Genomic DNA, 17,500 nt, shown 5'->3' on the forward strand with positions numbered 1-17,500 from the left:
AGTGTGTTTTGCTGTGTGAAGTTGGAGAATCGTGCTAATAACAAGGTGTGACTGTCCCACGTAGAGAATGATCCTTGCGGAGTGTGTCTCTTAGTCATCTTAGTCCAAAGAGTTTAGTTGTTTAATTTGAACAGTTGTCTTCACTCTAAAGTGAGGCTCGAAGGTGAAGTACAGTTGCCTACAGCTAAACTCTTTTGATGGACAGTTTTAGTGGAGCTCACTCATGTAGAAGGAATTGATTCTGCCTTGACAAGAGTGACGATAGCTTGACAACTCAGGCCAAATGATGCCATCACTCAAAATATCACAAATGGAAGATGGTATAAATATAGTGCAGTGACTTCTGTATAAGGACTGTGTTTACGAGCGGTATTCCCTCGATATTGTGTGTGTGACTAACCTGGTTACTAACGGTCAAAGTAATGTAATGGCGCCTCTTGGTCTTTACGATACAAGCGTAGGAGATGAATAGGAGTTTACCTCAAAGCATGAGCAACACAGCATGAGTTTGATGTGTCCCAGCACAATCATATTTTGATAAATTCTGAGAAATTGACTTTCTCTCTTTTCAAATCAACACCTGTAGGTCAAAGAAGAGACCAAGCCACCCAAGAGCTCAAACAGTGTAAGTGTCTGGGTGTGTTTTGAAATTGTTACTGTATTATTGGTTGCTGAAAATAAGTAAAGTAGTGATGGTACATTTCTGAGATAATCTGAAGATGGTTGTAGACTGCAAGTATGTACTCGATACAATATACTATTTTATTCAGGTGCCATTGTTAAAGTTAGAACATCGGAACGGGAAGGGAATATTAAATACACCCATAATGATATTCCGTCCAGAACTTCAAATGAAAATGGTCCCCAATCATTTCATTACTGTGACTCTGTATCTGAACACAGATCGACATGCTCATGCACTTTCATTTCAGCAGCCAAGCCAAGTGCTAAGCGTATTATCTTGTTAGGTAACTCTAAACTGTACATCTGATATATGCCGACCATGCTCCCTGCTGCCCACCCAGCAGAGCAGCTGTCCTCACATGTAGCCCAGAGAGCCGAGCGACCCACAAGCAGGTCTGACAGTAGGGAAGTGTGTCAGACAGACTCTCCTGAACTCCTCTGTCAGAGGGCAACTGAAGGGTGAATGGCAGAGCCGCCGTTTCCCTGTGTAAGCTCAGGCCATTGTACCGCGCTGACAGCTCCGAGTCGACACTGCATGCTTGACATTGGCATTGTCCCAGATCCAGACGCCTCACGATGGCCAATTACGCCTCCTCGTCCCTTTTCACACAGGCCTAGAGCGATAATGTTAATCTTTCGAATCCGCCACGAGATTTACAATGAGGAATGGAAATGAAATCAGGTGTAGAGAGGGAGAGAAAGAGAGATAAAGAGAGGGAGAGGGAGTTGTGGCAGCTAAGTAGCTTTTAAAGGTGCTGTGTTGGCCGTAATGAGGCATTGGGTATTGGGGTAAGGCGTGAATTACTTTCAACACGGTGGCTAACTCAATGCCCCCCTTACATCAGGGCTCAGTCTACTCTGCAGTCTGAAAGTAGATGTGCTGAGTTATGAATAGTTGAGGTGAGCTAGCTGGCTGGCTGGCTGGCTGAGGGAGAGTAACTGGCTCCCTTTGTTCAACACAGTGCCTGCCAGAATACCTTCCCCATCAGCACAAAACCAAAGTAGACTTGGCTTGTTTAGGAGACACAATATCTGACATAGACACAGTACTGTATATCATGGCCTATATTGAGGCTGACTATTTCTTCGAATTTAGCTTACGGACTCGTTTATACTGCAGCTTCACTTTAGGCCTTTTAGCCGTTGAGTGTAGAGGCTGTGAGGAAAGCTAAAGGCTGGGATAAGCAGTCATGCAGTCAGGGAAAGAGAGATGGAGAGATGGAGAGAGAGAGAAAGTGAGCAAAGACATTGTTTATGTTTGTATGAGAGAGGGAGAAAGAGACAGAAACAGAGGGAAAGGGAGAGGTCTTGAGAGCGGTCTCTCACTCCACCCCAGCCCACCCCCCACCTCGTATCTGAGGTATCACTCCATGCTAGAGTGGCTCGGTGTTCCATTGAGTGGTCCCTCCACCACCACCGCTGTGAGCCACAGCTGAGCCACCAGCACCACTCTCACCAGCACCTCTGCTATCTCAAAACACATGCCGGCATTTCAGGAGAAGCTGACAAGATAGGGTCAGGTCAGACACTCTGAAATAGGCCTCCCCCTCCCCCTTCAACTCTCCTCTCTGTGTTCATTCACTGGTTATGTTTTTTAGTCATATTTAGGTCAAGTGCAATCTAAGTGCTGGTGTTATTGGGGTCCTGGAGACCACAGATGTCAACGGCTCTTTCTCCAGTGGCATTTGTTTCAGGCTCTTAGCCTCGGTCTGTGTGTGTGTGTGTGTATTTGATGTGCAAGTATTGATCCTTTCACTTAAGTTTGCTCAGCTGCACCGATTTTATTTGATTGTCGCTGTCTCAGAAATAGCCTTGATAGCCTTTAAGTTGTCCTTTTCGTCTCGTCACCCTTTTAAAAGTCTGAGGTTAACCTTTATCGATTTGCTCCAATTGCTCCCAGTGTAGGATAAGCTAATGATCAAAGCCCAGAGGTTTAATAATGCATGAAACAAACACAATCAGGCTTGTACTCTCAAGCGCTCCCCTACACCCTGCATCTAATCTGGCTTATCAGCCATGTTTAAAAGTGAGGCAGGGCTGTGCTGTGGATCTGCCGTCATGGGGATACCGCTATGCCACCTGCTCACTGTCTCGTGAACACAGAGAGTCAGGGGCTTTGCAGCAATGATTGGCAGTTGCTATAATGTATTTTCACGGTTGTTAGGCAGGACTTTGACAGGTTGCTGTAATGACTTTCCTCCCCCCTTCCACTTCCCCACCCCTCCTCTCTTCTTTTTCTCCCCTCCATCCTCCATCCTTACCTTCTGCTTTTGATGGATTTTTGCCCCTGTTTTGCTGCTTCCCGCTGGGAGCAGTCTGACAGCGACGGTAGTCTGAGCAGTCGCACCCAGTCAGTACCTAACCTCGAGCCAGGTAAAGCGGTGCTGCGCTCCAAGAGCCCCCCACCTGCTCGCGATGACCTTCCTCAAACGCAGAGCAAAGATCAGCTTCGCAGTCCTTCGTCTACGAGGGCAAGGCCCACATCGTTCATGAGCACTGAAGCTCCCAAGATGCCAGATCGTTTCAGGACTGCTGAGGTAGCCAAAGCGCCCATGAGCTCCGAGCCACTGCTAAATGGGGACAGTAAAGCTAATGGCGCGCTAAATGGCCCCCCCGCGAAGCCCGTCAGCGCCAGCGAACCGGATATCACAGAGGAACAGGGTTTGACCCGCAAGAAGGTAGTCAAGGTCGTGCGACGGGTGGTGAGGAAGGTGCTTCCGCAAGAGGAGGACAGTTCGAGCCAGCCACAGTCTTCGGCTACTCATCCACTGAGGAGGCCCTCGGCTGAGTCTTTAGTGAGGGCAACGTCTCCAGAGCCCATAAAGCAGCTGGCAAGAGCGAAATCCCCAGAGCCACAAAAACCTGTGGCTGAGATTCCCAAAGCTGCGGCCCAAACTTCAGTGCCCAAAACAGTCAAACCACCTGTCTTTTCTTTCAAACATGACACGATCAAGCAGGAGGAGAAAGACGATATTGCGTCCGGGCTCGCCTCCCTCATGGGCCGCGGCAGGATCAGAGACCATCGACCACGGATCCGCAAAGAGGAGCCGCCCGAAAAAGAGGAAGAGAGAAAAGAGGACAAGAAGGAAGAGAGAGCTGCTGCAGTGGAAAAAGTGAATGCCAAACAAGCCGAGGAGAAAGCTGTGCCAAAAACAGCCAGTGCGGTGGTGCCAAAACAGGAAGAGAAGTCTGCCCAAGACACTCAGAAAGAGACAAATAGTGGTCCTCCGTCAAGGCCCCTCTTCTCGCCGGTTCCTGGGTTTATCCCCACGCCAAAGCCGTACTCCTTGGCCCCACCTCCAGGATTCATTCCTACTGTTAAACCAGCCCCTACCAGCTCGTCGACAGCTCAGACTTCTAAATCAACACCTTCACTGGCTCCGTCGGCAACACCCGCTTCACCTACAGGAAGCATTCCAGCCTCCAAACCCTCAGTTGCACCGGCCTCTGCTTCAAACCCTGCCACTACACCTGCATCGGCTCCTGGTGCGACTGCGACGACAGCAGCCTCTAAAACTACCACAACTCCAGGACGGACATCTTCCGCTCCTGCTCTGTCACCTACCAAGACCCCAGCAGTGACGCCTTCCGTTTCAGCAGCTACAAAAGTCAGCCCTGCAGCGGCCTCAGCTGGATCTGCCTCCTCCACAACTGCCGCCGCGACCACTACCACCACCACATCTGTGGCTGGGTCTACTGTTAACTCCAGACCTAATCCCCCAACTGGATTTGTTCCGATCTCCAAGCCGACCTCTCCGTCTGCTCCTGCTGGGGCCGCCGCTGCAGCACCCAGAGCAAATATCATGTCCCCTACACCAGGGTCGGGCCCTGCGCCGAAAGGAAGCCCCATGTCCCCTACCCCTGGTTCAGGTCCAGCACCCAAAGTGAGCCCCATGTCCCCAACTCCCGGGTCTGGTCCTGCACCCAGGTCGAGCATGATGTCTCCTACACCCGGGCCTGGTCCCACGCCAAAAGGAAGCCCACTGTCTCCCACTCCTGGATCTGGTCCTCCACCCAATAGGTGGAGCATGATGTCTCCCACACCTGGGTCTGGTCCAGCACCCAAATCCAGCCCCATGTCCCCCACACCAGGGTCGGGGCCCACACCCAAATCCAGCCCCATGTCCCCCACACCAGGGTCGGGGCCCACACCCAAATCCAGCCCCATGTCCCCCACACCAGGGTCGGGGCCCACACCCAAATCCAGCCCCATGTCCCCAACACCTGGGTCTAGTCCAGCACCTAAAACAGGCCCCATGTCTCCCACACCTCCCATGTCCCCTCCGCCTGGGTTCGTTCCCACCTTGAAGCTTCCCCCCGTGAGGAAACCAGAGGTACAGCTCGCACCTCGCATGGCATGGACTAATGAATCCCCACACAGTGTGAGACTTGGACTCAAATCTATAAAGCATGGGTTTGGAAAGCACCCCTGTGAAGTCACTAAACACATCAATAACCTGACATTGTTTGCGTGTTTGTGTATTTCTTGGTTTACATGTGTGTGTGTGTGTGTGTGTGTGTGTGTGTGTGTGTGTGTGTGTGTGTGTGTGTGTGTGTGTGTGTGTGTGTGTGTGTGTGTGTATGTGTGAGAGAGTTGTTAAGTTTTAACATGACTCACCCCTTAGCTGTACATGTGTGTTTGTATTTACGTGTGTTTTTTATGTTTAGGAGATGCAATACTTCAAATCAGTCTTCCATTCGGACTAACAGAGTTGCGGCAACTCTGCTGCCCAGTGGTGGAATGTCATAGGCTAATTTGTTGAGGAGAGCACCATGTGGTGGCCAAGTCTTTGTGGAGAGTGTTTTAGTGCATGGCGGCCCAGGCTTTGTTTTTTAGCGAGTCGCCCCTGCTGGGATTTGATTGGTATCACACATACACACACACACACACACACACACACACACACACACACACACACACACACACACACACACACACACACACACACACACACACACACACACACACACACACACACACACACACACACACACACACACACACTCCAGCCTGTCCACTACTCCCCTCCACTCCTCTGCATGGCCAGTGTAAATGAGCTGTGTGTCCCATTTAGCACGCAGCCCTGGGACAAACATCGCAAAGATGGAGCCAGTTGCGTTTGTTGTTGTTTTTGTAATAAGGGATCTGGCAAGGGGTTCGTCTGAGGAGATGCAGGAGGTTGGGGTTGGGGTTGGGGGGTGGGTGGATGAAGTACAGTATGTTCCTGTGTGTGTGGTGTGGGGAATCTTTAGGGAATGCAGTTTAAAAAAAAGATGTGGTTTCCTTGGAATCCCAAGGGGCCAATTACGGATGGCCATCGCCTTGTGTTCCCAAATAGGAGCTAGTGTAAAATTGCTGTCACAGTTTGGGCTTTGGGGGAGCACAAACTACACAGCTTTAACGAATGGCAGATGCCGCTTCGCTTGTTGCCGTTTGGTTTTGTCTTTGAACCACTCGTGAGTTTTATCCCCCTCTCCCCAATCACCATTCCTCCTGGGCACCACGTATGTTTGTGACTTTTTCCCCCTTCAAATCCCACTGAAGTGTATTAAAAGCTGTCCACATTAGTCGTAGTGAGTGAACTCCATTTGGACTAACTTGGTTCTTGCACTGAAGTTTTGCCTTGGCTTTTTTAATCACTGAAAAAAGCCTTGTGGTGATACTGCACTGTACTGTGATCCTCCATGGACCCTCTGTGGGATTTTTGCTTGCTCAGTGTTTTTGCAATGGAGAGGATGTTTACTTCTTTTTTGTACTTTGTGAATATGCTACACTCTGTGTGTGCGTGTATGTGTGTGTGTGTGTATTTTGCCTGACGTTTGAAGGTGAAGAAACCCCCAGCGTTGCCCTCAGCGTTGGCTGCGAAGCCCGCACTTGGCAACGTTTCTAAAGCTCCCTCCACTGTAACTCCAAAGGTGTGTGTTGTCTTTGCATGTGTGTGTGGGAGTGCTGTGTGTGCCTGCTGACTGAAGTAGTGCTTCGCATTTGGCACACCGATGCGCAAACTGTTGTCAGTACAGGTATGTCACCATGTCCTTAGTATAATGGAAGCACAGATGCTGCTTTTAATGTGCTGTGCATAGAACACAAAAGCAGCAAATAAACCCTTGTGCTTATTCATGTATTTATTTATTTATTTTCTTGGTGGCTGAAGACATTTTTACAGCGTTTTCCCCTTTTTGGCAATTCAACCTGTAGGTGGCACCACTGAGTCCAACTGAAGAAGCTCAGAGGCGGCTTGAACGGATCTTCAACGCACCTGTAATTTCCTCCTGCCCTCGCCTCTCCTCCTCCTCTCTTCCTTCCTTTCCCTTCCTTCCTTCTTTCTGTTTCCTTCCTCCTGTGTGCAATACTGTACCTTGTTTTTTCACCTCCACTGCCCCTTTAACTCTCTCATGTATTCACAATCTTTAATCAGCAGTGAATAGGGTTTAACACACACGCATGTACACACACACACACACACACACACACACACACACACACACACACACACACACACACACACACACACACACACACACACACACACACACACACACACACACACACACACACACACCCACACACACACACACACACCTCGTGCCAAACATTCTTCACCCCCTCACAGTCAAGTGAACTGTATTTGGCTTCCCCAAAGCCTGCAGAACACACTGTTTATTTAACCCAGAAATTCTCCTTAATTCACTGAGATTGCCTCAGAGCTGGAGAGGCCTTGTGCCAGTGAGATTGGAGAGGTCAGGCCTCATGACTCACCCTGTTGCTAGGTTGTCATGTGGCCGTGTGTGTACTCATCACACTGTGTGTCTGTTGACCTCTGAGTTGGTTTTGGGACACAGCACGGCACTTTGTGTTACAACACCCAGCTGTTCTTTTCATAGAAAGTGTCTGACTTCATGTACATCTCAGTCACTTGTTTGTGTCTGCCATGTCATACAAAGTATTTGTATGCTTTTTTCTTTTCTTTTTTCTGTCCTTACTCTTTTTTCTTTTCTTTTCTTTTCTTTTCTTTTCTTTTCTTTTCTTTTCTTTTCTTTTCTTTTCTTACTACTCTTTACTTACTTTTTACTTTTGTCTTATTTTCCTCGCTGCCTTGCTCGGCTCTGTTCTGTCACTCTGCATTTCTCCATCTCAATGTTGTTCGGTTATTTTGCTCATCTCGGTGTCTTCTTTCGCCATTTCTTTCTGTCAGTGTACTGTAATACCTAAACAGGTACATGCATGTCCACTAATGCTCATCGTAACACTCATTGACTAATTTTTCACCCATGTGCTTTACTGTCTCTTTTTGTTCCTTGTTGGCTTTTTTCATTGTGTCTCACTTTTCTCTCCATGTTTCTCATTTCTCTCTCCCTCCCTTTCTTTCCTTCCTCCTCTCTCACTCCTTCACCTTTCCTCCCTTTCACCCTCTCTCTCTCACACACACACACTCTCTCTCTATTCCTCACTCTTCCTGTATCTCTCAATCTCTCTCTCTCTCCTTACCTGCTGCTTCATGGCTGCTGGCTGCTGTTGTTTGCCTTCTGTAGTTGGAGCCGGTGGTATCTGCCACTGCTTCAGCTCCGGCCCCTTCCCCGGCTGCGGCCTCCTCTACTCAGGTACTGTGCCCACACGGGGGCCCCTCATGCCCCCCGCAGTCTGCCCACCTCCACCCCCCCTCCGACCCCTCATCTGCTCCTGCTCCCCAAGGCTTGGCCGGAGTGTGCGCACGAGTAGCCTGTTGGAGCGTAAGCGTCATAGCCTTTTATTAACCATCACACCACAACCATATACCCCTCCATCCCTCTCTTACTCCCCCTCTTTATTATGCCATGGCTGTGTATGGTAGCCCCATTTGCCTCCCCATCTCTCTCTCTCTCTCTCTCTCTCTCTCTCTCTCTCTCTCTCTCTCTCTCTCTCTCTGTCATACACTCTCTCTCTCTCTCTCTCTCTCTCTCTCTCTCTCTCTCTCTCTCTCTCTCTCTCTCTCTCTCTCCTTACCTCCCTCTTCCCTCTTTTCTTTCCTTCTTTTTTCCCACTTCCCTCTCTCCCTTCTTCTCTCCCCCTCTCCCTCCCGCCCTCTCTCTCCTTTGCTCTTCACTCCTGCCATGTAAGCCTAAAGGGGGTGTCTGTCTGACTGACTGACTGTCATTTTCAGCCCCATGAGCTCACTTGCTCCGATGGGGTCACTCACTGGCTTTAGTACCAGATTTTTTTTTCAAGGGCAAACATGGCTGTCCCCCCCGGCCTGTATGTTAGCTTGTAACCCATTTAGTTTGGTTACCCAAACTCCCTAACCCTTCAAAACAAAACAGCCTGGTCGGTGCATGGTTGTCCACCTGTTTTGGTTATCTCCCCCCGCCCCTCCCGCATGTGTCTGGTATTGATATGTCGGCCCCATCCCCTCTATGACCGGGCATGGCTTGGCTTGATGTTGTGATGGGAACCGTGCGTGAGTGAGCGAGTGAACAAGTGTCACACACTGGCTGGCCGTGTTGTCTGGTGGCCTGTGTGTGTGTGTGTGTGTGTGTGCCTGCGTGTGCGTGTGCGTGTGTGTGTGTGTGTGTTTGTGAACAGGGCTGTGATTTACGACCGGCAGGTGTTTGTTGCCTCCGAGGCTTTTTCAGGCTCCATTTATGACTGTTCCGTGTCATTATGCCTACCTCATATCACCGACATAGACGATTACCGTCAAAAAATTCCCTCATTTCCCTCATCTGCTCAACTGCAACTTTATTTTTTAGAAAAAAAGTTTAACCTACTTTTTGTTTTTCCTTCCTACACCCTTCCTTGTGTTTCTCTAAATCCTTGTTGAAGTTGAAGTGTTTTATGATGTTTGCTGCCAGGTCCTTTTGTCAAAAACAGCAAATCTCTCTCTGTCTCTGATCATGTCCCTATCATATACATGTAGGCCGTATCACTACATGTTGAAGTGACATGAGGTATGTGGATTTTATATAGGCTGCCAAAGCTTTGATTATTGAGCTGTAATGTTCCAGTGCCTTAAAAGACCAGTCTGCAGCTCTTTCCCCCCTCCCTGTGCCTGGTTTTGCTGAAAGCAGAATGGACTCCCCCCGGCCTATAATGCATCACATTATGCTTACTCTTTCCTCCTCTACAGGTTTCCTCCTAAAGCGTTGGCCATCTTGAAGTGCCTGTTCGTGTTGTTCTGTTCTTTTTGTCTCTGGCTTCCTACTGTCTCGGCCTCAGCCTGTAACGTTGCCTAGCACGTGCGCCTTTCTCCATCATGTGTGTGTGTGGTTGTCATCATGTATTTTATTTCCTGTTTCTCTCTTTTCTTCTATTTTTACCTCTGCTATCTACTTTTTTGTCTGCTCTGCATTACAGAAAGATATTGTTTTGTTTTTTCACAATGTTTCTCTCTCTCTGTCTGTATGGGTGAGTGTGGGTGTGTGTGCGTGTGTGTGTGTGTGTGCTGAAGAACAATATCTTTCTCTGTATGTCTCCCGGTCTGTCTGTCTGTCCATTTATTTGTGTGTGGATGTGCGTGTGTGTGTCCATCTCTAACTGTGCTGTTGCTTTTTGGCCCTCGCCTGCCTCCGTACGTGTAGGCTCAGGAGGAGGAGGATCCAGTGGCCATCTTGAAAGCGGCACATGCCGCAGCCGCTCAACCCAAGGTCTGGCCTCTGCTATGCTGTGCTGCTGTGCTGTGTCTCTGTTGTGCTGTGCTGTGCTGTGCTGTGTTGTGCTGTGATTGTTTTGCCTGTGTCTTGTCTCTGAATCTATCTACTTTGCCTGTGTCTGTCTTGTACCGATCACGCTATCACCCCACCCTTCTGCCATTAGAAAGTGTCACGTAGTTTGTTCATGTCACGACTCACCTTGCCGTGTGTGTGTGTGTGTGTGTGTGTGTGTGTGTGTGTGTGTGTGTGTGTGTGTGTGTGTGTGTGTGTGTGTGTGTGTGTGTGTGTGTGTGTGTGTGTGTGTGTGTGTGTGTGTGTGTCTCTGTGTGTGTGTGTGTGTGGAGTGTTCTGTGTAGAGCGTTCTGCACTTGACCCCTGCACCACTCCCTACTACTAAGTGTTCAAGTTGTGCAACTTTGATGACTTAAGCAAATCACCCTTGCAAGCGCATTACTGGGCTGAAATTCAAAATTCATTACAGCCCCTCAACTCTTCAACCGTGGTTTTTAAGGCATAATTCATGTTTTATTCCACGATTCCGCTAATTGGGCTGGGGCAATAGAACCATTTAACATCCCCAACTGATGGGTATGTAGCAGATTGGGAGCCCAAAATATTGAGATGAAAAACGGCTAGACAGGTGTGCACGAACGAACAGGTTGCGTTTGAAGACCTGTGCAGCCGTTCCACTCATCGCTTCATACTGTATTTCCCAGTTATTTGCTTGATTTAAAGTGTTGTGCTGGAGAAGAATTGATTAATTCCTCCAGGTGATTCTCAATGGTCATTGCACAACACACTATGTAGTTATTGATTGATTATTACTCATTCTTTGTGTGTGTTTGTGTGTGTATGTGTTTTTGTGTGTGTGCCACACTAGAGTGAAACCAAACGCAACCTTCACGCCACCCCACATCACATCACATTTACCAATGAGTCAGCCATGCCAGACGGCATCTGTAGGCTGACGACTCCCACGCGTCTAAGTCTGCACTATTCACTACATTACACTAGCCACCACAGGCCTGCTGTCTTCCACTCCTTGCCATTTCACAACACCCTGCCTCCTAGTCCGCCTCCCTGTTACCTGCTGTCCTCCCTTTAAGGCCCTGCCTAGGGTCTCGAGGGGATGGAGAGGCAGTAGAGACTTGATGAAATCTCTGCTGGATGGCTTGCCCAGGCCTACTGTAGTGCATCATCCCAACTTGTCAATTTCTGACTACCTTTGCGCAGATGGCAATTTTTGACATCTAAGGTATGCCCATTGGCGTCAAAAACTCAAAGGCCCCTTGTGGCAGCATAAATTCACTGACGGTTAGGTTAGGGAGAGGTCTAGGTTTAGGCAAGCTCGTCAACATGAGACGTGGCAGGTTTGCCCTCGACATCAAAAATTGCCGCCTGATCAACGGTAGTTGGAAATTGAACAGATGGGATGAGACTGTGTTCCTCAAACCAACACTCAAGAACTTTTCACCATTGTTCACCATTGTAACCTTAAAATCTTCAACGAATCCTCCAGTTCTCCAAAATTCTCTCAATAGATTTTCAACATCGGTATCTGAGTTCTGAATTTGTTGCACTATGGCCATTTTTAAAAGCTAATTGTACTAATCTGTACTTCAAATTGGACATAAAGACAATTCCACCTCCAAATTCTACTGTAGGCGGGCTGAAATGGAAGCTGTATTTTCTGTTGTGATTTAAAACCATGGGCTCACTGTACCAGAGTACCAGTATCCCTCTGTGCTCTCCTCCTCTCCTCCCCCCTATAGCCTATGAGACCACTAGACTCATGGCCAGAGGGGGGGCTGAGGGAGAGTGGGATGGTGCGGCGGTGTTGAGAGAGGAGCAGTGTTGAGCAGTTGGACTCAAGCTTACTTGAACACTTCTCCTCTTAAGGCACTCTTTTCCATCACAAGCCACAAGCTCCCTCACCATGAATACATCTACACACATAAACTCCCTCTCTGTCTATGTCTCTGTCTCTGTCCCTGCCTCTTCTCCTCTATGTCTCTCTGTCTGTCTCTCTGTCTGTCTCTCTTTCTCTCTCTGCCTCTGTCTCTGTCTCTGTCTCTCTCTCTCTCTCTCTCTCTCTCTCTCTGTCTCTGTCTCTGTCTCTGTCTCTGTCTCTTTTCTCTCTCTCTGTCTCTCTCTCTCTCTCTCTCTCTCTCTCTCCCTCTCTCTCTCTCTCTCTCTCTCTCTCTCTCTCTCTCTCTCTCTCTCTCTCTCTCTCTCTCTCTCTCTCTCTCTCCCCCTCCTCTCTCTCACACACACAGTGCCATGGAGTCGGTATTGCAATTCACACCCAATTCACGAGCGCTACAGAGTGGAAGGCAAAAGCATGGGAGTGTTTCACACACAAAGCACGAAAGCAGGCAGCACTCACGCGGCTCCCGTGTGGCTTTACAGAGTGGCCGCATGTAGAACCACAATGTGCTGGCGGGTGTGATATACAGCGCCCTCTTGTGGTGCCCTCCAGTGCAACTACTATGTGCATTTATGCCAGTTTACCATGTGTTTAACTCTGGTTCTGACCCGCAGGTGAAGACCGAGGAGCAGATCGCAGCAGAGCAGGCATGGTACGGCTCCGAGAAGATGTGGCTGGTCCACAAAGAAGGCTTCTCCCTGGGTGAGTACAACATATGGTGTAGCCTCTTACTGCAGATTTACTCTTTGCTGAAAACTCTCAAATGTATCACAACAACATTGCTATGACAATGCAAGGAGTCTTAGGTAACTGATGCTCATTACCATTTTGGTGACAGTAAGCGTCTGTGTTAAGGGGTCAACGCTGGTGCTATTCAAGCCATTTCCATCTGCATTTCATAAAACAAATTAAACAAGAGCAAATTACACTGAGATACAGTAGCAACCTGGCTCCTTGCTAAGGCTAGATGCACCCCAAAATATCATGTTATATAACATTGGCACATCTCGCGTGGCAAGTATCTTGTGCCTTCAGTAGTTGCTCAGACTAACCTCTTTTGCTGTAATGCAATGACTACACTTGAGGAAAGAGGTTTGGTTCTGGTGTTCTGGTGTTAAAAACTGTCTGATATTCCACAGCCCATCTGCACATTTCCCAAAGACCCTCCCCAATCAAAGTTTAACTGACAAAAACAAAAACCTGAACTTAACCCCAGCTGACAGTTTACTCTTCATTTTATACATGCTGCTGAATACTCTGGATAACGCTTAGAGAAGAAAAAAACAACATCTAGTAGTTCTATGTCCAGATTTGATGTCAGTTTTTTGTCAGCTTGATGAGACGTTTGCTTTGCTGTGTGCTGTAGCTACGCTGCTGAAGACGGATCCTGGCAGCCTGCCCGAGGGCAAGGTGAAGATCAGACTGGAACACGACGGGACTCTACTGGAGGTGGACGAGGACGATGTGGACAAGGTGAGAATGATGGAGGGAGCATGGAGAGTGGGGTTGGAGGGAGAGAGAGAGTGAGAGAGGGGTGGGGTGTGGAGGGGAGGGATGACCCTACTGGTGGTGGACACGGACAATGGTGGAGAAGGTGAGGAGGAGAATGGGGAGGGGGGGGGTGAGTGGAGAGAGGGGATAGAGGGAGAGAGAGGGGATTCTGCTGGAGGATGAAGGGAAGAGGGAGAGATAGAGAGGTGATGGAGCAATAGAGAGCGCGATGGGACCAGGTCAGAGGGGGATGAAGAGATAGAGAGAGAGAGAGAGAGAGAGAGAGAGAGAGAGAGAGAGAGAGAGAGAGAGAGAGAGAGAGAGAGAGAGAGAGGATTAAGGGATGGGGTTGTGCTGGAGGTGGATAATGGCGTTGTGGAGAACAGAAAGAGAATCAGATGAAGGAGAGAGGATGGAGAGAGAGGGGGGGTGAGAAGAGGAGGGAAAGAAGTTATGAAGAGAGAAGGATGTTGAAGGTGAGGATGATGGAGGGAGCAGATGGACATAGAGAGGAAGATGAGGATACATTTGGAGGATGGAGAGAAAGTGTGGAGAGAGGGTGGAGAGAGATGATGAGGACAGAGAGAGAGAGAGAGAGGACACAGAGAAATGGAGTGGAGGAAAGAGAGAGTAGGGGAGAGCAAAAAAAGAAGAGAAGAGAGGATGGAGAGTGGGATAGAGTACAGTGCACAGGTGAACGCTGAGTCTGCAGGCTGAGCACTGATGAGCGAGCAGCCCTCTCCTCTGCTCTCCTCTCCTCTCCTCTCCTCTCCTCTCCTCTCCTCTCCTCTCCTCGCTGCTGATGATGCTTGTCTTGTATACAGGTTCTGTCCCCTGCAACCGTGTGTGTGTGTGTGTGTGTGTGTGTGTGTGTGTGTGCGTGCGTGCGTCAGTGCGTGCGTGCGTGCGTGCGTGCGTGCGTGCGTGCATGCTTGTGTGCTTGTGTGCGTGTGCCTGTGTGCACATATTTTTGTACATGTGTGTTAGGGCTGCACAATTAATCGAAAAATAATCAAAATCGTGATAACATGGTGAAATCGAACTCATGATTTTAATCGTGATTTAATCGTGGCAATAGTGACCTACTTTTGAGAGCGTCCTTGAACCCAGAACATACTGACAGGCTGGTGTTTCTGGCCTGAAATCTGTCCACTTAAGTTTCATGCTATTGCCTTTTCATAATTATTACAATTCATTTTATTTTGCTCATCCCGTATGTAATTCTTTCTTGGTTATATTTCATCTTGTTATAATTTTCAAAAAAATCTGCAAAAATCAATGATCGTGATTAATAATCGTGATTATGATTTTGACCAAAATAATCGTGATTATGATTTTTTTCATAATCGTGCAGCCCTAATGTGTGTGTACGTATCTGTTGGTGACTTGTGTTAGCAGCTCGAACAGGCTGTCCTGGCAGTGTCTCCTTCACCTGTCAGTGTGCATGTTGCAGCAGGCCCTGAGCAGAGCAGAGCAGATGGGCACTGGGGACAGGGGAGGAGGGAGGGCTGGGGGTAGGTGGAAGTGTGATTTGAAGGGGAATATAGGTGGATAGACACTGGGAGGGCTGGGTGTTGGTATGGGGGTAGTTGGAAGTGTGATGTGGAGGAGGGGAATATAGGTGGGTAGACTCTGGGGACAGGGAGGAGAGAGAAGATGAAGATGAAGGTAGGTGGGAGTGGGTCTGATGTGGAGTGGTGTGTGGGTGGACACTGGGGACAGAGAGGATGGCGGGCTGGGGGTGGGGATAGGTGGAAGTTTGGTGATTAGGGCTATACTGCCCTACAAAGGCAAAGTGCAGTGCATTTTCACAAAATTGAGTTTAGGCGGAAAATGGTCTTCATTACAACTCCTTCATCTCGTGACAAAGCCATATGGTCCAAATGTGTCCTGTTATTGCTGAGATATTGCTGTGTCAAATACATTACAGCAACTGCAATATCCAACCTAATACAAATACTTAGAATGCCCTTTTCTCAGTTTCAATGTTGGCGTAGTTACTGCATTACTGTAGTATAGTACACTACTACTGGTAGGTGGGTAGAAATTGGGAACAGGAAGGAGATATGGCTGGGGGTGGGGGTAGGTGGATGTGGATATGGAAGTCTAATGCGGAGGTGTACAGTATATATAGGTAGATAGACAGCAGGTACAGGGAGGTAGATGAGAGCACGGGAGAGTTAGGTAGGTGGATGAGAGCGTGTGTGTGTGTGTGTGTGTGTGTGTGTGTGTGTGTGTGTGTGTGTGTGTGTGTGTGTGTGTGTGTGTGTGTGTGTGTGTGTGTGTGTGTGTGTGTGTGTGTTTGTGTGTGTGTGTGTGTGTGTGTGTGTGTGTGTGTGTTGGGGGGGGGGGGGGCTGGCTAGGTGGGAGAAGGAGGGGGAGCAGTTGATAGGAGGATTGGGGGGAGGGGGGTGGAGACTGGCGAGAGTGATGAGGATGAGCTAAGGAGATGAGGGGGATACAGCAATGACAGGTGGGTCTTTGCAGTTCTAGCCTCAGGGAACGTGGAAACACACACAATCACACACACACACACACACACACACACACACACACAAAAACGCACACACGCACACACACACACACACACACACACACACACACACACACACACACACACACACACACACACACACACACACACACACACACACACACACACACACACACACACACACACACACACACACACACACACAGAGACAGCCAGCTCAGTCGTCTGTGGTGTGAGGTGCCAGCATTTTGGCAGGAAAGAGTGAAACCTGCGTTTCCTCCCCGCCGTCTCCTGGTCCTTGATGAAGGAACAGATGCTATGCTGGAAGCCTCAGTGAGGACTTTAGCAAAGTCATTTGACTTGGAGCGGGGGGAAAAGGAGAGTAAAAAAGAAAGCAAATAACAAGTAATGCGATTCCCTTTTTAATTGATACGCCGTTTGACCTTCCGTCAAGTGTTTGATTAAGAAAGTGGGCATGGCTGGACCCCGGTGTGAAACAAGGACAGCTTTGTTTTAATTGCATCAAGGCTCTTGGCACCCAGCGAAGCCTCGGCCAAATACTGCATATTAATTACCACTGCTGCCTCTAGATTGCATCCCTCATCCCCCCTGCACCAGCTCTCTCTCTCCTCCTCTGCCCCTGTGTGTGTGTTTGTGCGTGTGTGTGTGGTTGTGTGTGTGTGTGTGTGTGTGTGTGTGTGTGTGTGTGTGTGTGTGTGTGTGTGTGTGTGTGTGTGTGTGTGTGTGTGTGTGTGTGTGTGTGTGTGTGTGTGTGTCTCAGCTCCTCTCTGCTCATCTGTCTTACCCAGATGAGCCCGTTGATCAGGCCGACTTAAAACAGGTCATCTGAAGCTAAAAGAGGGCACTAGGTTTTGAATGCACATCCTTTTCAAAAGTGCACTTTAAGTTCATGGAGTTTTGCTTCTCTATTTTTTCAGCTGAGCTTGGGTGTGTGTGTGGGTGCGTTCCTACATGTGTGCGTGTGTGTGCAGCTAAATTAGCCAAAGGAGAGGATAGTTTATAATCTTCTTAAGTAGATGGGGAGAAGTGCATTTAAAGGAATTCTTGATTAAGTGATTTAAAAGTGAATGTGCTTAGTCGATTATACCATATAAAAAAAGTCGGGTCGAGTATACCACATGCAGCATATAAAAAAGTTTTGAAGTCGTGAAGGTTACACTAAGTTTGCAGAAGTCTTAGTGAGATATGACATGACGGATTTGTCTTATTGGCTGTAACCTGAAACCTAACCTTAGAAAATTTTGAAAAAGTTGAAA

The 17,500-nt window shown here is 48.5% G+C and overlaps 1 protein-coding gene across 6 annotated transcripts in view; it reads left to right on the top strand.

Moving 5' to 3' along the window:
* Positions 1-17,500, top strand: part of myo18ab (myosin XVIIIA b) — a 215,723-nt gene that overhangs the window by 76,843 nt on the left and 121,380 nt on the right. For 3 of the 6 annotated variants that reach the window (XM_063204850.1, XM_063204851.1, XM_063204852.1), the window contains 2 exons: positions 12,853-12,940; positions 13,605-13,711. In XM_063204850.1, the coding sequence (XP_063060920.1) occupies positions 12,853-12,940; positions 13,605-13,711 (195 nt within the window). Of the gene's footprint in view, positions 1-584; positions 626-2,999; positions 5,019-6,510; positions 6,601-6,883; positions 6,947-7,880; positions 7,902-8,217; positions 8,416-10,239; positions 10,306-12,852; positions 12,941-13,604; positions 13,712-17,500 lie in introns of all 6 variants that reach the window. The other 3 variants (XM_063204847.1, XM_063204848.1, XM_063204849.1) reach the window with 3 other exon arrangements.

Source organism: Engraulis encrasicolus, chromosome 8, assembly GCF_034702125.1.
Source record: "Engraulis encrasicolus isolate BLACKSEA-1 chromosome 8, IST_EnEncr_1.0, whole genome shotgun sequence".
NCBI classification, from domain to species: Eukaryota; Metazoa; Chordata; class Actinopteri; order Clupeiformes; family Engraulidae; genus Engraulis; species Engraulis encrasicolus.